Source organism: Microtus oregoni, unplaced genomic scaffold, assembly GCF_018167655.1.
Source record: "Microtus oregoni isolate MIOR12 unplaced genomic scaffold, Mior012 000006F_ref0000085, whole genome shotgun sequence".
In the NCBI taxonomy this organism is placed as follows: domain Eukaryota; kingdom Metazoa; phylum Chordata; class Mammalia; order Rodentia; family Cricetidae; genus Microtus; species Microtus oregoni.
Window position 1 is genome coordinate 6,119,875 of NW_024543065.1, and position 24,010 is coordinate 6,143,884.

The 24,010-nt window shown below is 41.0% G+C and overlaps 1 protein-coding gene across 2 annotated transcripts in view; it reads left to right on the plus strand.

The window, feature by feature from the left end:
- Stx7 (syntaxin 7) overlaps positions 1-17,733 on the plus strand; it is a 45,680-nt gene extending 27,947 nt beyond the window's left edge. Inside the window, exons 3-11 of one of the 2 annotated variants that reach the window (XM_041654185.1) lie at positions 3,455-3,524; positions 5,538-5,631; positions 6,304-6,441; positions 7,421-7,473; positions 8,427-8,523; positions 9,733-9,805; positions 11,918-12,000; positions 14,616-14,745; positions 17,494-17,733. In XM_041654185.1, the coding sequence (XP_041510119.1) occupies positions 3,455-3,524; positions 5,538-5,631; positions 6,304-6,441; positions 7,421-7,473; positions 8,427-8,523; positions 9,733-9,805; positions 11,918-12,000; positions 14,616-14,708 (701 nt within the window). In that variant the 3' untranslated portion in view covers positions 14,709-14,745; positions 17,494-17,733. Of the gene's footprint in view, positions 1-3,454; positions 3,525-5,537; positions 5,632-6,303; positions 6,442-7,420; positions 7,474-8,426; positions 8,524-9,732; positions 9,806-11,917; positions 12,001-14,615; positions 15,896-17,493 lie in introns of those variants that run through there. The other variant, XM_041654184.1, reaches the window with a different exon arrangement.
- Positions 17,734-24,010: the final 6,277 nt, after the last annotated feature.

Sequence of the window (24,010 nt, forward strand, 5' to 3'; positions counted from 1 at the left end):
TTTTGTTGTTTGTGTTTACTCTTTCTATTTAATAGCCTTCTTAGCTTGGGAACTGTACAAAACCAGATCCCGAGCTCATGGGGCATTTGATGGCCTTGGCACAGGATAAAGCCAGTGACAGTGGTGTGCCGACTCTAGTGCTTTCTTAGTTCATAGCGCCACAGGAAGCAAAAGCAGGCTGGCTCCATCTGCATCCAGTGGGCCTTGCTCTCCCCTTGTGGTGCAGGAAGCTCACTCAGGGTGCTGGGCACACACATCCTCCACTTGACTCATCCCTATTGCTTCCTCAAATTACGCGCACTTGACGTTTGTCTCCTTCGTGGTGACCAAACACTCAGACCTGGACACGACCTTGTCAGTGCTTCTGTCACACTGGAAAAAATACCACCTCGAAAGCCAGGAAATGGCTCTCTTAATCCCAGCCCCTTTACCAAATAGATAGAGTTTCTCGGACATCAGTTATTCTCTGTGACTATCAGTGTCTTTCTATAATGAAATTGAGTCTATATATATATTTGGTAATTTCAGATTTATGTTTCCATAGACCTTACCCAGTGTTTGATGATTTATTGATTTTCAAGCTTAGAGCTACTTGAGTCAAAGGACTCTGCAGAATTGCTGTTCATATCCAGAACCTCCCACTGTGTCTGGCCCACAGTGGTTAGCCAGTCATTACAGAATGAGTGAATTAATTACAATTGAGCGCTTAGCAATTTAAAACTCACCTCCTACTTTTGTTGTATGTTTTAGATTTAGGTTTTGTTATGTTTAGATGCATGTAGTTTATTATATAAATTTTAATCTATCCAGTACTTTTTTGTATTTATGCTGTAAAAATATTCATTGAGTATCAGTAGTATGGTAAATCCTGTAGATACAGAAAAGGAGAAAATATAGTTCTAGTCCTTGTATAAAAAGAGCTTACTTTTTACTTGTGGTGTATAGTAGGTGATCTGTCTATTTCACTCCGCATCTTAGTACAGAATTAGATAGCTAAGTCTCCCAACTAGAGGTTACTTTTCCATTTCCTACTCTAAGTAATAGAGATGCCACCCCACTGTTGCTTTGGGGATTGTCTTCCAGAAGAACACAGATGTTTTAGGTCCTTGTTTGACTCAGATTCTGTAGCATCTGTTTCTGTATCTTTTATTTGGGTCTTCATGATACTCTTCTTTCCTTTTCTGGAGTGGATGCTGTGTGAATCCCGTTCTTCCCTTGCATGCATCCATGCACTCATTTGAATGCATCCTCTAAGACAATATCATGGTCCTTAATTGCTTCAGAGTGGAAGGGGATTGTTCATCAAGGTATTTGATTAGTAAGGAATTAGATTCTGGTCTTTTCCGTCTGTGGTAGCCACTAGAACTCCCCTCAAACTTATCTGATGAGGCTCATCTAAAATAGTCTCCACACAGTTTGTTACTTTAACAGTTAGGATTCTTCCTCCTCAAAGATTAGTTCTCTGATGCTACTTTTTATTGATTATGATGTAACAAACTAAAAAGATACCACTATCATAAGACTTTTGAGTGATAGGCCAGATATAAGTTTCCATTATGATTCATCCTTTTTGTTTCCTACAATAAGTACGATTTCCAAAATAAACAAACAAAACCCCCAATGTAAGCCATATAAAGAAGAAAAGTTCCTATGTGGCATACTGCCTCTGCTTTTCATAGGCTGGAGCATCTTTACTCTCTCCACAGGGGCGCTGAAGTCAGACCTGTTCTGTCCATGTACCCAGCGCAGTCCTTAGTGAGTGATCTCTAGTTGGATATTCCTTCTCTCCAGTAGAACTGAATTCCTCAGGTTGTGGACCAGAGTCTAAGTGTAATCTGTATCCAACACACCCTGCATCCAACAGTGGAGAAAAAGGATAGGGAAGAAGGCAGATAGTTAAAACAGGATTCTCAACCAGTTAAGGTGGCCAGCTGGCCCCATGAACACTTTAGGGGAACACACAGAAAACACTATTGACCTTTTGCACATCCTTGATCCTAATGCAGCTATTTATGGCAGACGAGGCTGTGGGTAAGGATGGCTTGGAACAGTAGTTTTCTACCCGTGAGGCCATTCCTGACTCCCGATAGACAAAGAGCTAAGCAGGAGGTGGCCAAGAAGGACTGACACCATATCTTGGTGGCTGGGATATAGTTAGGTCTCTACCATGGTAAAGCTACAAGTTGATCATGTAAATGTGTGATCCAAGACACCTGCAAGATCAGTAATGGCAACATTGGCCAGGGCTAACAGCTTACAGACAGCCAATGTTACCAGCTAATAAAGCATATGTCAGAAATGGACAGAGGGGCTTCAATATCCCGTAACTTAGTAGGTAGCCCATGGACAGGGCATGGTGATCAATCTGGTAGACAAGGTGACATGAAGAGAATGTTCAGGGCCCCATTGTCTTAGCTGTTGATACTCTAGAGAAGTAACCAAGCTTAAGAGTTACCTCACCTTTGTCCAGTTTCTGCCAAAACTGTTTAAAAACTCTAGACAAGGCATTCAAAAGCCTTTTCCTCTCAATGAAATTCTTTCCTCTCTTAGAACTTTCTCTCACCTTTCCTTAATTTCTAACTTTTCTGAATTCTCCTTTATACAGTAGGTTTTCACTTCACACACTCCCACAAATGTCTGGAAATAAATCACACTCTACTGGGCTGTGATAGGTTCTGTTGCATGCAAAATTCCTGCATCTTTGATATTTTAAGTCCAGACCAGCTGCTTTATAGATTAACCAATAGGCTAGATTGGTCTGATTTGTTTCTCATGGTTAGACTTGGGTTAAACATTTTGGCAAAAGAAAAACTATGTAAGGACTGTTGTGACTCATCACATTCTGTCCTATGGTTCACAGTGCCGTTTTGTTCTGTGTTGGTGCCGACATTGAGCTTACGTTTTAAGCAATGAATTTATCAATGGAAAGGTTATCTCTTTAATATCATCTCCCAGGGACGGCAGAGGCCACTTGTGGTTTTACCATTCCTTAGTTACTCTTACCTGTATCAATTGTTACACAGATGACTGGAATCGTTTGTAATTTTGTTATGTATTTCTCATTTAAAGCTGTAATACTCACTTTATATTAAAATAAAGCATGTCATCGCCACAGTAATTGTCCTGTAATTTTCATGCTAGGAGATTCAAGTAAAACTCACATGTACTCCTCTCAGTGCAGCCTTTGTAGCATGGAAAAGAGACCGCCATTTTGGGTCATGAGCACAGTTTCTCATCATAGTGTTCACACTCAATTTTCTCTTGGGAAATCAGTCTGTTGCTGTTACTGATGAGACAGAAATAAACTATTCATTTTTTCTGTTTTTCGATTATTATTATCTATCACTATGCCTTTGTTTTTCTTTCTTTTCATCATTTAGTTGCATTCTAATGTAATATTTTCTGTGGCTGTTAAGTTTTATAACAATTTTTCATTGATTTTCTATTATGATAGCTGTGGACATACAAAGGACTCTGAATCAACTTGGAACACCTCAAGATTCACCAGAATTGAGGCAACAGCTGTAAGTTTTGTTTTGTTTTGTTTATTTGTTTTTTTGCTTTTTTGGTCTTTTGAGACAGGGCTTCTCTGTGTAACTACCCTGGGTAACCTGGAACTCACAGTGATCTCTACCTCAGCCTCGGGAGTGCTGCAGTTAAAGCTGTGTGTCCCTACTGCCAGCTTGTTGGTCTTGTTTGTTTTAAGACAGAAAAAAAGAGAACCTGCTTTTGTAATGGCTTTTTATTGGAAAAAAATATGGAAAATTAATAAAACAGGAGGATTGCTGAGATGTTAAAGCCTGCCTGTTCTACAGAGTAAGTTCCAGACCACTTTGGGCTATCCAGTGAGTCTCTGTCTCAAGATTTACACAAACGCACGCACACACACACACATACACACACACTACATATGTTTCAGTAAATATGCTGGTAGAGGAATAGTAATAGTACCTAGTGTGTTTTATAGATTTTATAGTGTTCTTCATCTTTTCTCGTCCAAACTTTGTGAGATGTGAGTGATGTACACATCTGGAACCATTTCTAGTTTTCTCAGAGAAAAATCTCTCTTTCAGGGCCTTGATCTGCCAAATATTTTTCAGAACCTCTTAAGTCCTCAGCACTTCAATAGCTTCAGATTACAAGTGATACACACACACAAACACACAAGCACATACACACACTCACAAACATATATACATACACAAACCCACATACGCATATGTGTGTACACACACTGAGAGACACATATACACACACAGCATCATCTCCATACAACAACCATTAGCTAGAACAAAAGTACCAAGAAGATATGAAAAGATGTATAATAGAAACTCATGTTTTTAAAAAAAGTACCAAAGTATTTGTAGTTGTCTGTAGCTTATATTTTTTTTCTATAATAGAATAGATGTTGCGGTGAATTATTGCTGATACACCATCACTCACTGAAATGAAATGCAGTGGAGGTACATACTAAATGGTCACATTATTTTGGTGGAGTAAAGAGTAGAAATTCTGACTCCATAGACATAATCATAGAGGTTGCCTTTTGAGAACTTTGACTCTCCTGTTCCAGAGACATAGAGAAGTATGTCTAAGCAAGGACGTTTGGTGTCCAGAGCTGTGAGCTATTGTTATTCTTCCTCTCCAGCTCTGTGCAGCCATCTGCATCTGAGCATCTTCTTTCTCTGAGCCTCACTGACAGTCCATGTGTAACTTAAGGAATGCACAAGGAAGGCCCTGGTGTCATTTCTAAGCACCCCTTTAATACAAGATTATATTGTTGAATATCAAGTCTTCTCATTACAATTTGTACTTTTTCCTCCATAAGATATCTAGGAAGATGCTGTTTTAGGTGTAATTTATCCCTTTTGTTGTATCCACTTTTGTTTATAAGGAAGCCCTGTTAGGTTTTCCGCATCAAGTTTGACTACTAGTAAATTGGTACTGTCACTGCTTCTCCTCCACTTTTGTGTTTGTGGAACATAAGTGTTCACACAAAGACATAAAACGTGCAAGATATATCTCACACCTAGGCACTGTACAAAAAAAAACCAAAAACTCTTCTTCAGGTGCCCTCCCAGGGGAGGCGTGGATAAGAGCTGTACACATATTCAGTCTCTCAAAAATAAAGAACCAGATAGCCATCAGTGTCCTGACTACATGCCCTTCTTACTGGAGTCATTTTTATTTATACCTAATGATTTTCGCTTATAGTTAATTATAATTCTTATTTATTTCTCTTAACTTGGTTATTCTAGGTGAATGAAGACCCTTCTATGTCATAGCTCTTAGTATTTTCCAAAAAAAAAAAAAAAATAGAACCTAAAGATACGGTTTAAAAGAAGAAATTGACAACCCGTTCAGAAAACTATGGGTACTTTTACAGTTTATAGTTTGAAACTATAAATACTTTGACAAAAAAAAAACCCTAGTTTTTCTACAACCATTTACTATGGTTAATTAATGTAGCAGAGATTTTCTTTGGCTATAATGTGTGTGCCGTCTGTTTCTCTTTTTCTTTTTTCATTTCGCTTTAGGCAGCAGAAGCAGCAATATACCAACCAACTTGCGAAAGAAACAGATAAGTACATTAAAGAGTTTGGATCACTGCCCACCACCCCCAGTGAACAGGTACCAGGCTTTCAGACCCATGTTTTGATGTCCTGAATGTAAAAGAAATTAATGCACAGTTGGACCTTTGAATGATGATACTACAAAGGAAGTTAGGCAACCAAAAAAAAAATGGTATTTGAGATTAGTTACCAGAACACAAAACTGTATTTAGTTGTTCAGGTAGGATCATGTGGTTGCATAAAGCAGAAATGATTTCCATGTAGCTGCTCTGGCCCATAATTAACTGCTTGCTGAGAAAATGCCTCTAATTTAATTGCTTCCTGGCTTTGCAGGGCTCTTACCACACACACCCTCAGCATGTACACACTTCAGATGCGCCTGAGGGGACAGTTAGCTCCTTGCTTACTTACTGCAAGGTATTGTTTATATAAGGGTATAGCTTTTATTTGCCTAAAAAGGGGATTACCCAAAATTAGCCTTAAGACCATGACCCCCTTATCAGCCACTATGGAAGTCTAAGGCGAGAAATCTTGCAGGGCAGGCCTTTTGCCTCAAGTGTTTGCATGCGTTAGAAAGGTGCCTGGGAGTCCATCAGATAGTGTCTGTTACTGGAGCCTGACTGACAACTTCAGAATAACATAAAGAGCCAGAGTGGCGAAGCAGCTTCTGTAATCCTAGTGAGCTTCTCAGTTTGTTTCAGCAGGCTGTTTCTTTCACGCTTCCCTCTAGCGTCAAAGAAAGATCCAGAAGGACCGGTTAGTGGCAGAATTCACAGCATCTCTGACAAACTTTCAGAAGACCCAGAGGCAAGCTGCAGAGAGAGAGAAGGAGTTTGTCGCACGAGTGAGAGCCAGCTCCAGGGTATCGGTGAGTACCATGAGGGACGCGGTGAAGGTATGGCCTTAGCAGCATCCTGGTGTCTGTGACACTTCTTAATCTGTGACTGTTTTAAGGAATCTCTCCTCGGGTTTTAAGAATAGTGTTGTGTATTGTTGTAGTTATTTCTTGTGGAGCATTAGCAGAATATAGACTACATAAAAATGGAAAAACCCCTTTTTATTAAAAGTTAGTTGTCAAGTCCAGGTGGTCTTTTTATGGCAAGTCATTTTGGTGCTTGGGTGTGTGCCAGGGCATGGTGATGAACTTAACGCATATGCCAAGGAATTCTGAGAATGAATATGAGCATGGAAAGGGTAATTGAAAGGATGATCTGAAGTGAACTTTTGAGTGAATTGAGTCTTAAATTCTCACAGGATCCACCATTAGTTGATGTTTCATTCTTTAATATAGTGGTTTCACAATGACATTAAGTGTTAGCTAAATTATATTTATTATTTTGTCCTTATAAATAGTGAATTCCTTCCTTGTCAGTTTAATATGTTATTTTGTCATTATTTAAGCAGTTGACCTAGAAAATTAGAACAAGAACTTATTGTTCCCTGCTCCTATTGCACATGCACACACCCATATGTATGTACACACACACACACACCATATATATACACACACGCACACATGCACACATCCATATGTATGCACACACATGCACACACCATATATATACACACACATGCACACATCCATATGTATGCACACACACCCTGTGTTTGCACACACACATGCACACACCCATAGGTGTGCACACACATGCACACACCCATATGTATGCACACGCACATGCCCACATCCATATGTTTGCACACACACATGCACACACCCATAGGTGTGCACACACACATGAACACAAACCTACCTAAAATACAGATTAGTCATCTTAAGGAAAATATAAGTGTGTTTACTTGTCCTTATTCTTGCTTTCTTTCTGTCTCCTAACTAAATTATTCAGGGTGGTTTTCCTGAAGACAGCTCAAAAGAAAAGCATCTTGTGTCCTGGGAAAGGTAAGAAATAAAAAAAAATTATAAATCAACATGTAATTTTTCAACTTTTATATATTATAGTCCATGGAGCAGAATGGGAGCTTTTATTGTATTATAGCATAAATAGCTTATTATATATAAATGAATAGTAAATTTTGGAAAAATTAAATAATTATAAGATATTATATAATGTGTAAATAGATCACCCAAATAAAATTATTTATTTAATTTTAAGAATGAAATATTCTTATGTCAAGTTGCCAAGTATAATTTTTGACACGTACCTGATGCTAAACTAAATCTTAAGTATAATTATTAGGAAAAATCTTAAGACAAGCTGCTCTACCAGCACAAAAAAAAATCCATTCAGACCAGATTAAAACACATCAAATGCTCATGTTTAATCAATGTTGCACTCTCGGGTGGCCGAGAGAGCATGGCAAGAGAGAGAGATACAGAAGGGGGATCCACACAAACCCAAAAACCACATGTTCTTCTTTCCAGTGCAAGCCTAAATAGCCTGGAGAGTGGTCCTGATCTTCCCCGGGGAGGGGTCACCGCTTGGCAGGCTGGGAGATGGAGTCCAAGCCAGGGCAACTGCCAGGCTAGGAGCTTCCAATCCCCCAGACTTCTTGGATATAGGGGTGTTAGAGGGCTGGGGTGACACACCCAGCTTAATATTACAATAATGAAAATGTAATAATATTACAATAATGAATGAATATCTATTTATACTTAGAAGGGTTTTTTTTTGAGACAGGATCTCACTGTGTAGCTAGCCTGGGATTCACTGTGTAGCCAGGACTGGTTTTCAATTCCAGATCTGTCTGCCTTAGCCCGTTGCATACTGGGATTACAGGCATGTACCACCATGCCTAACTTATTTCAACACTTTTTAAAATGAGCTATATTCTGGTCTTGGGGATGAAAATGTCCCGTTTAGTGGATAATTTGTCTTCTTTCTTTCTTTTTAGCCAAACGCAGCCTCAAGTGCAGGTTCAAGATGAAGAAATTACAGAGGATGACCTCCGCCTTATTCACGAGAGAGAGTCTTCAATCAGGCAGCTGGAAGTAAGCCCCACAGCCTTACCCTGCTGCTCCTCTGTCTCTGACCATTTTCACAGACCTGGATGATGCCGGGGAAGAAAACGCTAAGAATATCTGTCAGTTTGGTGAAATTTCTAGTACAGCATTTGGAATAATTCCTGTTTAAGAACTCACGCTGTTGGTGCTAGGGCGAGAGGCCATGATTCTTTCACATTGTTAAATCATTCACAGCTCTCCTTCGCGTTGAGAAAATACCGTTCTAGAAGTAAGCATCTGTCCAGGGACTCTGGGAAACTGACGTCCGTCAGCACACACACACACCATCCCTTCATGTGTAATATGTCTACAGCAGCAAGGAAAGAACTGTGTTAGGGTGTCTGCTGTATCAGAGATGAAGGATTTCTTAAGTTGTAGTTCCTATGGAACTGATCTAGCCCCCCAAAAGTGGGCTAATACTAGTTACCAGTAGCTGCAGTTCACTGAAGGTCTTCCATGTGCCAAGGCATTGTGATAACTGTTAATTTTCTCATTCTGTCCTCATAAATGTTCCTTACACTTGCTAACAATGTCGTTATTACTAGCACTTTACAGATGGGGAAACTAAGGCCATGATAGGCGTACAGAATCCTTACACACTTAAATAAAGTGAGTCTTTAATTAGAACAAAGAAATAGGTGTCTGTTGAAGAAAAGTAAAGTTATAGTTTCTTTAGCCAATAAATATATAATTTGTTTACCCACTAGTGACATTTATAATTTCACTATAATCTTTGGGTATTCAAATTTATTAATGTAGGACTTTTTATTTTTACATAATGTTTTATTCATTGAAATTGTCAAATTGATGGGTGACTTTTCATTGAAATATAAGAATATCAATATTCTTTAAAAAATATTTCATTTAACAAGAAAGCATATCAGGTTGGCTTAGTACCCCATAACCTTCTTCCATTATAGGTCCTTAATTTCCATCCTATTTTACTTGATACAGCAAGTGTCACAGATTTACTTTGGACAACTAGTGACCATCCAGGAGCTCTTTTGTTAGGGTTGCTTAGAGTAGTATATTTTTTAATGCTCCCAAAGTTTATATATTGCTTCTAAATACATATTATATAGGTATGAATAGGGATAAGCTTCTTCCTTTCTTTTTCTTTTTCTTCATTTCCTCATTTGTGGGAGTGGGGACTAAATTTCTAATCATGCATAGTAATGCATGCTTTTTTTGTCTTAGGCTGATATTATGGACATTAATGAAATATTCAAAGACTTGGGAATGATGATTCACGAGCAAGGAGATGTGATTGGTAAGTTCTGCTGGTGTGGACTGTGAGGCGGGAACAAGTTACCCAAGTTCACCTGCAGCAGTTTTCTCAAGCAAGAAACCATGTCCTTTCTGTCCCTTTGGGCTCCTCTGAAATCAAAAGCATAGTCTCTGTGGTTTGCTGCCCTTGCCTCTGTTTGCGATCCTGCTCGTTGAAGCAAGTTTCACTTGCTTCCGAAGCTAGGAGCTTAATCAAGACCTCCTGCTGCTGAGTCCCTGAGGCCCGTGTGGCACCCTAGCCTACTTCCAGGGCCTCAGTTTCCTTTTTATCCACGTCTGGTGCTCATCATGCTGAGGACTGGGGGAACTCATGATATTTGTAGCTGTGTATATTGTCTTATCTTATGAGAAATAGTTAGCTATTTGCCTGGTCATTAGTCTGACCAACTATCAAAGTTTTTCATAGACTAGTGTAGCTCATTTAGATGGTAGGGTACTGAGACCCTTGGCATTAAAGCTTTAGGTTTGGGATGTAACCATGGAAATGGGTGGATGGGTGGGTGGGTGGGTGGGATAATAGACAAGGTCCTTTAAAAATAAGCATGAGAGCTGGAGGGAGAGTCCAGTGGGTAAGAGCTCTTGTGCAGACACAGGGATCTGAGATCTAGGTCCACAGGAGAGAAAGCCTGCTGTAGCAGCAGATGTTCCTGACCCCGGAACTGTGAAGTGCAAAGGCAGGATCTTTGAGGTTTGCTCTCTGTAAACTTCAGGTTCAGTGAGGAACCCTCTCTCCAAGAAACAAGGTGGGGACTGATAGAACAGGACACCAGACGTCCTTCTTTGGCCTCTGTACACACAGGTGCACGTACACAATACACACACACACACACACACACACACACACACAGTATGGTAAGGCTGGAGAGATGGCTCAGCTGGTAAAATAGCTTGGTTCTCAAACCTTGACAACCTGAGTTCAGATCCCTAGCACCTATATAAAAAGATTGAATAAAATGTGGGCACCTGCTACCCATGTCCTAATCTTAGAACTAAAGAGACAGAAACAAGGGCATGCCTAGAGCTCACTGACCAGTTATTCTTGCTGAATTAATGAGCTCTAGATTTACTGAGAGGCTCAGTCTCAAAAAGTCATGAGAAAGACATCTGAGGAAGATCCTGGAAGTCAACCTATGGCCTCCACACTCGTGTGCACACCAGATATGTACACACATGGACATGGACACGGACACACAGAGTAAGTGGTCGGTTTATAAAGAGACCAGGGTATTGGTTAAAAGGGCTCAGCATCAAATAATGCAGTCACCAGCTGTGACACTCCGAGAAGGATGGTCAAGAGAGTCAAGAGCTGAAGAAGCTACGAGAACTCTGAGTGTCTGCTGCCAGGGAGGGCTGGAAGAGTATGACACAATGACCTTTAAAACTGAGAGTGGTAGGGAGGAGCAAAGGCCTCCAGTCCACAAGTCCGTGTCTGTTCCACACCGGGTTAGAGTAAAGCATAGAGGAGGGCGCCATCCTTTGAAGGCCTGTGGGCAGGAACTACACTTCACTGCGGTCAGAATAATGAAAACAGAATAAATTAGAGTTATCAGATTCTTGCTGTGAAGTTGACCTCTGTACCATGCAAAGTAGGTAGAGCATTGTGTTTAGGTGAATGATTTGCAGTGGGTTGTAATACAGAAACAAATACAAAGCTGAGGAACACTAAGAATTAGCAGGGCAGTTTGAATAAATAAATATACAAAGCACTGAACTCTAGTGTTTAGGTCCTTCCTTGGTCCTGAGGGGACTGTTCTTGGGAAGCTGAGGTAGCTTTTTTCCTATGTGATGACAAAAGTCTTTGGGCCTTGGGAGAAGGGGGTTGATCTGTTTTGCACATTGGTCTTGAGATAGTGCAAGCTCTAGGGTTATAAATCAATAAGAGCTTGTGCTGTGTTGATCTGATATTTGCAAAATGGCAGTACTTTTGTCGTGTCCAGTAGAGCTAGAGAAGGTGATTAAGGTCATTGTTTATGCATTTGTATATTGGTTGGATTATGTCTTTTCCTTCATTGTCTGCTGAAGGAAATTTGGTGGTTTATTATTGGCACATCAGTTCGTGTTCAACAGTTCCATGTGTGTGCATTTTATTTTAAAGACAGCATAGAAGCCAATGTAGAAAGTGCAGAGGTACACGTTCAACAGGCGAACCAGCAGCTGTCGAGAGCGGCAGATTATCAGGTAAGGTTAACGGTGATCCATTTTCTTACAGTGTAAGAGTTTTGATTCATACTTGAAGTAGCTGCGTATGCTGACTTTAGAATTCTGTGGAAGGGGAGGATCAGAATGTGCCAGTCAATGTAAATTGGTTTGGACATGTTTATTCTCACATTGATCACAGAGTTAGGAAATCGGGAGGCTTGCAAGAGACTACTACCCTATGCTTTTCCCCTTGTGCGGGTCCCTGCAAGCATCATGGGTGGCAGGGGAACAGTTCGGGAAAGGTGAAAATGAAATTCGGGTCAGCACAACTTAACTGGTACTGGATCAAAAACTTCGGGAGCCTGATGCCAAGCAGTATATTTTTCACATAGTTAAACACAGTAAAACTTTGGGGGAAAGTTTCCATGTGAGAATTATCACAGCAAAGTTTCAGGTGTGGCTACACCAAAGTTCATCTCTTTAGCAAAGTACCTGTGACCTTCACACAAGAATGAATTCTCTTGGCTGAGAAGCAGTGCCCAGGAGTCTGGGCCTACAGAGGAAGGGTTTGTATTACACATAAAGATGGGTTCTATTGACGGATTCCACGAAGGCTGGCTTTACAGACTAGTGAAGATTACCAGGTAGTAACATTGTTCATTCACATCTTTCTGCATGGAAAACGGTGTCAGTTTCTTCCATTGGAAAAAACAATCTGGGTTGTCTAGTGCTATCTGTAATCTGTGCCCTCTACATCCCATGATAGTCTCTGATGAGACAGTGACAGCCCAACATATGAAGAAACCTCTTGGGTAGCCTTTCTCCTCGTTTCCCATTCTTCCCTGTTACTTTTTCTTTCTTTCTTTCTTTTTTTTTTTAAAGACAGAGTCTCTCTATGTAGCTCTGGCTATCCTGGAACTCAACATCTGGACCAGGCTGACCTTGAACTCAGAGCTCCACCTGTCTCTGCATCCCAAATGCTGGGATTAAAAGTGTGCATCACTCCTGTCTGACCCACTACTTTTTCTTTCTTGTCAGTGGTACTCCAGACAGAGTGACAGACATCCTTGTACTAGAAAGGTCTCTCCAGGGTCTCTGGAAGCTATATTAGCTAGGAGTGACATTAATCATTACATACTATGTCATGAGGTAGCAGAAACTTTTCAAATAGATATAAATTTGTTTCTCAAGGTAATCTCCTTAACACGGGGAGTCCATATGTGTCTGAAAATATAAATCTTGCTTCAGATACTATAAAGATGTCGTGGCTGTGAGCTAGTAGCAGTTGTACAGGATGTAGATCTCTCTTCACTAAGGGTGAGGCAGATCTGTTCTGCAGCCTCTGAAGGCCGTCATTGCACACCATTGGTTCCCCTCTTACCGCATCAGTTTTCGTTGCTGCTGTAATTACCCCTATCGTGGACCTTGTAGCTACAATATTGTGCCTTCCTAGATATTTTCCATTGCTTTTTACTTTCCTCTCTAACCTGGAAACTTAAGTGAGTGCCGTTTTTCCCACCAGGTAAACCACTGTGTATTTGGCACGGTGTAACACTGGTGCATTTGGGGGGCTATTCTCTATCCTCTTTTCCAGGTGTTCTCAGTGTACCACTTACACCAGTCACTTTTCTTTTTTTATCTCTTCTTTTGCATTATGGGGGTTTGAAAGAGAACATGGAATCTAATCTAGGGCCTTGTACACCAAGCAAATGCTTGGCCACTGCACAATGTGTACCTGACATAGTTTCTTCTTTCATTTATCTATCTGTCTGAATGTCTGTCTGCCTGTCTATCTATCTATCGGTAAATTTTATTATTTATTTTATGTGCATTTTACTGCTCTAAAGGTGATTAAATGATTAAACCCAGGAGACTGAAGCTTGAAAGTGAGGCAGACTAGAGTCTCGTGCAATAGCCAGCTTTATTCAGAGCACCAGGTGATTTATACTCGAGGTTAGGAAGAATCACCCGAGCAAAGTGTACAATCTCAAGGACAAGCCACACATGGCAAAACCCTGTTTTTCCGTCGAGGCATGTACACAAATAACAATAGCGGGCATAATGGATAATCTAAAGTAAACTATATGCTATGCCTGGAGGACTGGAGGAGCACAGAAGCTCATTCCAAGAAAATTCCATTTTTTTTTTTTTTAGGAAGTAAGGTCATAAAACTCTTGTCTTGTTTTCTTGGTGTTTTCTCACAAGCACTCAGAATTCCCCTCCCACGATTCTATTCCTGGACTATGTTCTGACAGCGTATGTTGGTGTTTTGCCTGCATATGTCTGTACACTACATGCATGATTTACAGACAGTTGTGAGCTACCATGTGGGTGCTGGGAATTGAACCTGTGTCCTCTGGTAGAGTCCTCAGTGTTCTCAACCACCAAGCCATCTTTCCAGACCCACTTTCTTCTTTCTTAAGTTCAGCCATACTCCCAGGAATGCTACCAACAATTAAAAATAATAAAAAAAAGCAACATTTATTCAAGAAAAACATTTCTTAAAATAAATGTGTTGTATAGGTTTTTAAGAAGAAAAATCGCAACCCCGAATGGCAGGGCTGCAAACTGTTCCTGAAGTAGACGCGTTTCTCTCAACCCCTGTGGAGTGGCCTCACCACATCTGTCACTGTGTCTTGTTCTTGCTTCTGCAGCGCAAATCCAGGAAAACCCTTTGCATCATCGTTCTCATCCTCGTGGTCGGAATTGTCATTATCTGTCTCATCATATGGGGACTGAAAGGCTGAATCGGGAAGGAGTGGACCGCTGCATGACGTCGTCTAGGTTATGGAGGCAGATTCTCGTGATCACTTTCTACTGTTATTAAGGCTGTGGTGTAAAGGATGGTCCCATACTATGTCTTTTTTGTTGGGGGAAGGAGGTTCTTTTGGATTCGATCTGATAATTTCTAATACTGAAGTTTTTTTCTAAATACCATTGCTGGTATAGCATCCATGCTTTTAGTTCAATGACTGTTGGACTTTGCTCACATTGTGTCTGACGTTCATTTATAACTTATTTATATTGTTTGACTGAGTTTGGGGGATTACTTGATTGGTGTATTCTGCTTGCACCCCTGCATTGTGTAACATGAACCAGACTGTGCTGTCTATTTTTTTTTAATCAGGTTTCAATTGCATCTGTCCAGCCACTATTCTCAGTATCAAAACCATACCATACCTACTTGTGGGACACTGTATCCCCTGCGATCCACAGCAGAGCCAATCATTACTGACCTTTCATTATCAGACTGCGTTTGTCCTCTCTGAATAGAACCCATGAACCAGTTCCCAGTGTGTATATACATTTCTGAGTATTGTGTAGGAAACATGGATAGGATAGATTGTCTTCACATGTGGGCTGCTCAGTTCCATGTGTCCTGAGGAGTGCAGAGGGACTGGAATGTTTGGTGTAACTTGGAGGAATTGCCTGAAAAATCTCCGCCCATGTCTATTCTGTTTAGATGCTAAAGATTCCACTTTCTTATTGCACTGCACAGTCTTCATCCCGTGGTTCTGCGTTCTACAGAATACTGATTAGATGTGTATCTTTGAGTCATCATCACAAAGTAACTTCCCCACACTTGCAGATTTGGGACTTAATTTTTGCACAAGTTTTGACACTTAAATTTATAGTTTATTTAGAGTACCATTCTTTTTTTTTACCATATATTATTAGAATAAGAATCAGATGTCTGCCAATGAACTCACTTGCCTTTTAAAATCAATGTTGAATGCAGTAATCTGAATGCTGTAAAAGGGGTTATCTCGTTTAACATTTGTGTTTTCATAATGTCATGTTATAGCAGTTTGCTAGTGAAGGCGTTGTTTAATGTGGCAGGCTCTGGAACTTTTAAATGGGAACAAGTGAGATAGTAACTAAATAATTGTATCCTTGCAAGCAGAATAAAGATGATTTCGGAGATGCCTGCTAATTCTGACTCCTGGGAACTCCTTTTGTGTGACTTGGGTTCCCTCACATTCGCTTCTGAAGAGAACACATGTGCTTTGTGGGGACCTCGTCCACATTTCTGGATCACTGGTTAAGGTTTTGAATTTCTGAGTATTAAATGAGCCATTTACTAGTAAGTAGAAGTTGCCTCACATCTCAGTATAGCTTTCTTTTTTCTGTAAAAGCAACAGCAGAAAATGTTTTTGGGAGAGATTGTTGGGAATGCAGAGGTTTTCTGGTGCTAGAATCAGACTGCTTCAGCCTCCTACAGCATCATGGTTAGGATGCTCAATCCAAGGAGAGTTCATGCAGATGCTGCCAGGTCAGTGCCTGCCTCGCCTGGTCCCACACGGTCTTCTCTCCCAGATGTGTCTGGAGCATGCACTGGGCCAGAGCTGCCCTCTTGTCGTTAGAGGGTTTCGGTGGCATCTGTGAACAGCTTTGTGCCAACTTTTCTCGCTAACAACTTTGTTTTCATGTAGCCCATGCCTGTTTTCTGCTGTGCCCTTCATAGCGAGTGTCCCACAACAGCAAAGTGCTTTCAAAAACTGGGTGTCACCTTAGCGACTGTACTTAAGATTTGATCTTAAGTTTTTATTTTAGGTGGGTCAGTGAACAGTGATCTAAGACTGCAACCTTAGCTGCTTGTATTCTTCTATAGAGCACTAATTTGAGGAAAGTTTTACAAGATATTTGGAACATGAAACCTAGTTTTGACTGAAAAAAAATTTAAATGCAAAATGTAACAGAAGAGCTAAGTGAGAAACCAAAAAGCTGGATGTGTTCTTAGGCCAGTTTAAGAATTCCTCTGAAATGTTGTCTTAAATTCTTTTATTATTGAGAATTTCATATCAACATACAATGAAATCTGTTGTATGTCATATTTATCTGCTCCACTAACTCTGCCCATATCCTCTTCAATATGTTTCCATCCCAACTCTATGTGGTTTTTTTCATTATTCATTTTACTTAATTTTTTATAGCTCACAAAGTCCTGTTAGGTACAGATGCATGAGTGCGGAGCCCTCTCTGGGAGCATGGAATTCTACCCATGACCACTTCCTTAAAAAGGATCACCCCCACCCCTAGCAACTATAAGCTGCCACTAACTTCTCAGTAAGGGGTGGGATGTGGAGATCGACCATCCTGCCTGTGGTAGTTTGGCGGACTTGATCACGTGCCACTCCTATGCAGGGGTTCCCAGCCGCTGTGAGTTCATGGGTGTAGCGTGTCCAGAGCACAGCAGTGCACAGCTTTCCTCCCAGTCCTCTGCCTCTAACACTTCCGCGCATCTTCACCCTGGAAACTAAAGCGAGAGCTTTCTATGACTGAGTATGCCTGGATCTTATTCAAGCTGAAGGATCTCAGCACTGAGTGCCATGTTGTTCAGTGTTCTCACACGGGTCTCAGTGAGATTACCTGGACTCTTAAATTGAATGACAGTCTGACATTAAAGTGTTTAGGTTGTTAAAATATAATAAAAAAATATAACTTTGCAGAAGAGTTGATAGTGAAAGATTAACAGTTCCCTTTGAATATAGTACAGGTTTTTTTCAGTGGGAATGGCATCTCCTGTTACAGATGTGGGCACAATCAGGGCGAAGGATGGAACAAGAAGCCACATGCGCTGTCTGGAAGAGGTCCCCTGGACCGCATACCAAGGACCACAACAATATCTGTAGAGGTGACTGCTAACTCCATGCCTTGAAAATATCACCCTTGGGCCAGTCATGGTCCTTACCACTTTTGGTAAAATTGTGTATCCAGAATGTTTTAAATACCAATATGTTTAGATAAATCTCTAATGAAAACAAAGTGTCTCGGTTCACTTTTGGCTCATGAAATGGGTTTTAGCAAAAAAAAAAAACACTCAGAATATTTTGAACGTTATATAGTTTTTGTTTCTTCATGCAGAGACGTGAAGTTCATGGTGAAAAATAAAAAGTCATTGCCACATGTAAGAAATCAATTTGATGTTGGCTTTGACTGGACAGTGTGTCAGCCGTTTCTGGGAATTGTCCTCAGTGCTGGAGCGAGCGCTTTTTCTCCAGCCCCAAGAAGCGGTGTGTCTGTAAGGACAGCAGCATCCAGCAGTTTCTTTCTACTTCACTTCCTTGTGTTCCTCGCCTCAACAGTTTCTCAACAGATACTTAATTTGGCATAATTTGAGGTCAGCTTTTTGCCAGGGTTCTACATGTCTGGGCATAAAGACTATGACTGAACCCAGTGAATATAGTCCTTTTTATTTGACAGAGAAAAAAGCGCTTAGAATAGGGCCTCGGGATGCGGCTCAGTTGGTACAGTGCTAATGTATCACTCACTGGGCCATGAGCTCAGTCTTTTTTTTTTTAAATTGATTTTATTGAGCTATACATTTTTCTTTGCTCCCCTCTCTTCCTCTCCTCTCCCCTTCAACCCTTATACCACACCACATAACCCAGTCAGAGCTCCGGGAAGTGGAATCAGAAATGATCAGAAGTTCAAGGCCATCTTCCTTAAGCTACAGTTTAAGGTCAGCCTGGTCTACACTTTATGTAGCATAAGAAAATGGTAGGAGGGAAGGGAAGAAAGGGAGTGTGCAAGGATGAATCACTCTGGGGCCACTGGGCGCTTGAACAATTGGCTGTACTGCTCTCTGGACCCGCCTCTCTTGTTGCTCCTATTGCCCACTCGTAAAGTGACTGAGTTTCATTTTCTTTCCCCATTTAGAAGACCTCTGGAAAATCAAGTTTTCTAGAAAGAATCCATTTTGACAGTCCATCTCAAAAGCCACCAAACAGTTGTTTTGTCTGCGGCTGGACTCGTATCTGGTATAACAGATCCCATGTTTATAAGGCATTCACAGAATTACTGCTTCCAGTAGAGGGCAGAACTATGTAAGGAAGGAAGCAAGGGGAATTTAGAATCTATTGCAACGCAATACCCTCAAATAAGTGCATTGAGTATGCGCCTTGCAAAATATATCACAATGTTTTAACTTGAGCTTTACCTCAACCTCAGCAGCTGTTGTTTATTGTTTTGTTTTGTGTTTAGTGAAAAGGGGCATAGAGGAAAATCCTCAGCCAGGCAGTCATCCATACTTGAAATCGTGGCACTTGGGAAGAGAAAGCAGGAAGGTGGTGATTTAATACTAGCCTCCACTGATCACACAGAGAGGTCCAAGCCAGGTTGGACCCTGTGACCCTGTCTTAAAAACAACTACAAAGTGGAGAGGGAGGAAAGAGGTAAGGGAGAGTGATGAGAGCAGGAAGAGCAAGGAAGGGAGAAGACTCACCGAATAGCTGATGCCTGCGTAAATTCCTGCGATTCACATATTCCGTCAACATGCTGCTTTTAAAACATTGTCTTCTAATCATTTTATTGTGATTGACACACCCACCAAAATGGGATTCACACACACACACAGCTAACCAATGAGCATTACTATCTAAGTAATTCTAATTTTAAACACTAAAGTCCACCTAAATAGCTGACCCTGTTGCTTCTGGCAGGGTTTTAAGAATTCAGCCATTTAATTACTCAGACTGGGCTCCTGTAGGTCGTGTAGTGACAGCATTTTTTTTTTTTTCATGTGAGTGGTAAAAGTTTTCAAAACCAGATTTCCTGTGCCGGCCCTGCGTGTACAACACCCCTATTTGTTTTCAAAACCAGATTTCCTGTGCCGGCCCTGCATGCATAACACCCCTTCTTGTATTCAAGGGAGTCCTCTAGAACTGAACCGAGTATTTAAATAAACTTGAAAGAGCATCACTTCCCACTTGGACCAACCCAAAATACAAAGTTTTAAGTGTTTACGGTAAGGACCGCTAGACAGTAGTTGCCCCTCCAAAGACTGTGGGCATGAGCAGGACGTTCAGAGATGAACTCACTGAGCCTCTGCTGAGGTGTGCTGGCTCCCGCTCTCTCTTCAGAATGCCTGCTTCCTATCAACAATTTAATAGGAGAACTGGGATCCTGAACTCTGACAAAGAAGAATAGTCTAAAAGTCAGGGATCTAACCCAAGTAATGTGGAAAATTTATTCTTTTGAAAATCTTGCATTACTAAAGAAGAAGTGGTGAAAGCTTCCAGGTCCAAGCCAGTCTTTCCATCAGTGGAGATTCAGGAAATATGGCATGTTTTAATGAGGAATGTATTATGATTTAGTTCATTTTCCAAACTTGGGTTCGTATAAAGATGCCTCAGTTTCTTTTCTTTTCTTTTTTTTTTTTTTTTTTTTTTTTTGGTTTTAGTTGTTCGAGACAGGGTTTCTCTGTAGCCTTTGGAGCCTGTCCTGAACTAGCTCTTCTAGACCAGGCTGGCCTCAAACTCACAGAGATCTGCCTGCCTCTGCCTCCTGAATGCTGGGATTAAAGGCGTGCCCTACCATTGCCTGGCGCCTCAGTTTATTTTCGATATGCCGGACCACATGTGACCTCATGCTAAGGCCACATTTAATGTTGTAACTTCCAAAAAAGTTATTTGTTTGTTTGTTTTTTGTTTTCTGTTTTGTTTTTGGAGACAGGGTTTCTCTGTAGCTTTAGAGCCTGTCCTGGAACTAGTTCTTGCAGACCAGACTGGCCTTGAACTCACAGAGATCCAACTGCTTCTGCCTCCCAAGTGCTGAGATTAAAGGCGTGTGGCACCACTGCCTGACAGCTACCGTGTTTTATATATGTGATTTAGTGTGCAGTGGGGTTCAACCCATGGTTTAATTATACAACCTTTGTTGTTCACATAGTTCTGTCTGAGATGTATTGAGGTTTTCATTGTTGTTGCTATATAAATAATATAATAGCATGTGGCCTTTATGGCTGATATTTTTAATTTAATTTCTTAGGCGAATCACCCCATGTAGTACATTGACTCAGCCGGCGCTTTTTTGGAATGTGAGTATGGTTCCATAGTATGTATTTACCATGGTTTATTTACCTGTTAGGAAACATCTGACCTTCGGTGTTATTATGAGTGAAATAGTTATGAACATGCACATGCAGGTTTTATATGAATAAAATTTTCCTTTCTATGAGACAAATGTGTCACAGTATGATTGTTATATCATGTGCTAGTTGGACACTTATTTTCTATTATTTTACTTTTGTTATATTAATGGGAATATGTATTTTGTCTGTGTATATATATCTGTGTATCACATACATGCCTGATGCCTATGAAAGCCAGATTATGAAATAGGAGCCTCTGGAACTGAAGTTACAGATGGTTGCGAGCCATCATATAGGTGCTGGGAATTGTCTCAGCTGGTATTCTGTATATGCTGGAGTCCCAAAAAAGTAGGCTCCAGTGCCAATGGAAGAACGCCTGTACTAGGCACGGTGAGGGCAAACAGGCAAAGAGCAGACCTTTCCTTCTTCCACGCCCTTATAAAGGCTTCCGGCAGAAGGTGGGGTCCAGTTTAAAAGTGTGTCTTTCCCACCTCAAGATTCCAGTTAGAGGTGGGTCTTCTCACTCAAAGGTCCATACTAGAAGTGGATTCCACTTCAAACAAAGCAGAAAATCTCCACAAGTGTGTCCTCCTTTTTTGGACTGTAGTTCTGTCCAGATAGAGTCAAGTTGACAACCAAGAATAGCCATAGCAGTGGATAGCCCTGGAATTCAGAAAGATTTCTTAGAAAATATGCAAAAGACAGCAAACATCATCTGCACAAAAATCAGAGAGTTTTCTTAAAAATTTCTGTGTAAATAATGTTAATTGGTTAAGTAACAATTCAGTCAGTTAATTAACATCAATTTAATCTACAGCATTTCTTTTATATAAAGATACCACACTATCTTAGGGTCCCTTCTTAAGAAGAGAAATGTGGTGTTAAATATCATAATAGTCCTGTAGTGTTTTCTTCTTACCAACGTGAAGGAGATTTTCATTACAACTTAAGAAATGTGGGATTATTTCTAATTCATGTCACATCCTTAATTTCACATTGAGTCATAAAACACACTGCATTGCAAGTATTTCTTGGTGGCTTATACAGCATCCATAGCACACTTTCAGCTCTGGTTCTCTTAATGTGAGAGCATGGGTGTGTATGAGTGTTCACATGTGTGTGAGTGCATGGGTGTGTACGAGTGTTCACATGTGTGTGAGTGCATGGGTGTGTATAAGAGTTCATGTGTGTGAGTACATGGGTGTGTATAAGTGTTCACATGTGTGTGAGTGCATGGGTGTGTACTAGTGTTCACATGTGTGTGAGTGCATGGGTGTGTACTAGTGTTCACATGTGTGAGTGCATGGGTGTGTACTAGTGTTCACATGTGTGTGAGTGCATGGGTGTGTACGAGTGTTCACATGTGTGTGAGTGCATGGGTGTGTACGAGTGTTCACATGTGTGTGAGTGCATGGGTGTGTACGAGTGTTCACATGTGTGTGAATACATTGGTGTGTACTGGTGTTCACATGTGTGTGAGTGCATGGGTGTGTATGAGTGTTCACATGTGTGTGAGTGCATGGGTGTGTATGAGTGTTCACATGTGCGAGTGCATGGGTGTGTATGAGTGTTCACATGTGTGAGTGCATGGGTGTATACGAGTGTTCACATGTGTGTGAGTGTGTGGGTGTGTATGAGTGTTCACATGTGCGAGTGCATGGGTGTGTACGAGTGTTCACATGTATGTGAGTGTGTGGGTACTAGTGTTCACATGCATGTGAGTGCACATACACATAGGTGTAGGTACCTATGGAGGTTGAAGGTCAACACTGAGTATCTTCCTCAATCTTTCTTCACCTGTGTAATGTCACAGGGTCCCTCAGAGCCCAGAGTTCTCTGACTGGGCTAATCTAGTGATCCAACTTGCTCTGGGCCTCACCAGTCTCTGCCTCTGGTACACTGGGCTTGTAGAATGCCACCATGTCTGCCTATAGTATTCACATGGATGCTGGCATCCAAACTCCAGACTCCTGCTTCTGGGTCAAGTGATTTCCTCACTAAGCCATCTCTCCAGCTACTGCTTGTCAGTTCTTAATGGCACCCCAACTTCTTTTTTGGAACTCTATCCTTCCTTTTGGTGAGTAGATAATTATCTGGAAGGCGATAAATGTAGTTGACATCATCCTAACTGCCAAGACTACAGGCTCTGCTTTACTGGAACCTGATGGAGGAAGGTCATTGGTTAAAAAATAAAGAAACTGCTTGGCCCTCATAGGTTAAAACATAGGTGGGAGGAGTAAACAGAACAGAATGCTGGGAGGAAGAGGAAGTGAGCTCAGAGACCATGCTCCCCTCTCCTGGGCAGACGCCATGAAGCAAGCCGCCAGGTCAGACATGCTGAATCTTTCCGGGTAACACCGGTGCTACTCAGATTATTAGAGATGAGTTGATCAGGATATCAGAATTAGCCAGTAAGGGCTAGAGCTAATGGGCCAAGCAGTGTTTAAATGAATACAGTTTGTGTGTTGTTATTTCAGGGCATAAGCTAGCCAGGCGACCAGGAGCTGGGGCGGCAAGAATGCGGCCCGCAGCTTCTACAACAGGAACCAGTTGGTCTAATCATATTTTGGTTCAGTGATGGTTCAGAGATAGGTAGAAGCCCGGTTTCAATGATCAGTCGACTTATGGCTTTCCCTCCAACCTGTGATGCAAATTGAGCAAGATTTAGACAGCATTCTCTGATAGTGAAGCAGGAACTTAAGGAACATTTTTATCCTCGTGATGAAAGACAACTTCCAGACAAAGGCAGAAATGCATTGAGCTCTTCCTTTATTCATCCAGAAAGCATTTGCTGGGTGCTTCATGAATGCTGGTCCCTGAATGAAAGCAAAATCTCGCACACTAGTTTCTAAGACTGGCAGTAATACAGTAATTGATCATTTTCCCATACTTAATTAGAAACAAAGAGTATCTTTTTAAATTTCATCGTTGTACCAAGGAAGATGTGTTTCCCTACCGGGTATCTTAGTTCCAGAGGGAAAAATAAGACAATGAAAAGAGCACATGAAAAGTTCCTTTCAATCCTTTCCAATCGGCAGTTTTCCTGCTCTGCTCCTCATGATGCTGAGAGGCCTCAGAAACACAAATGACGCTGTGTTCAGGCGGGGTACTTGACCCTGAGAAGATGAATGACCAGATGCACTCTCCATCTGATTATAAGGGTCAGGTAGTTTAAAA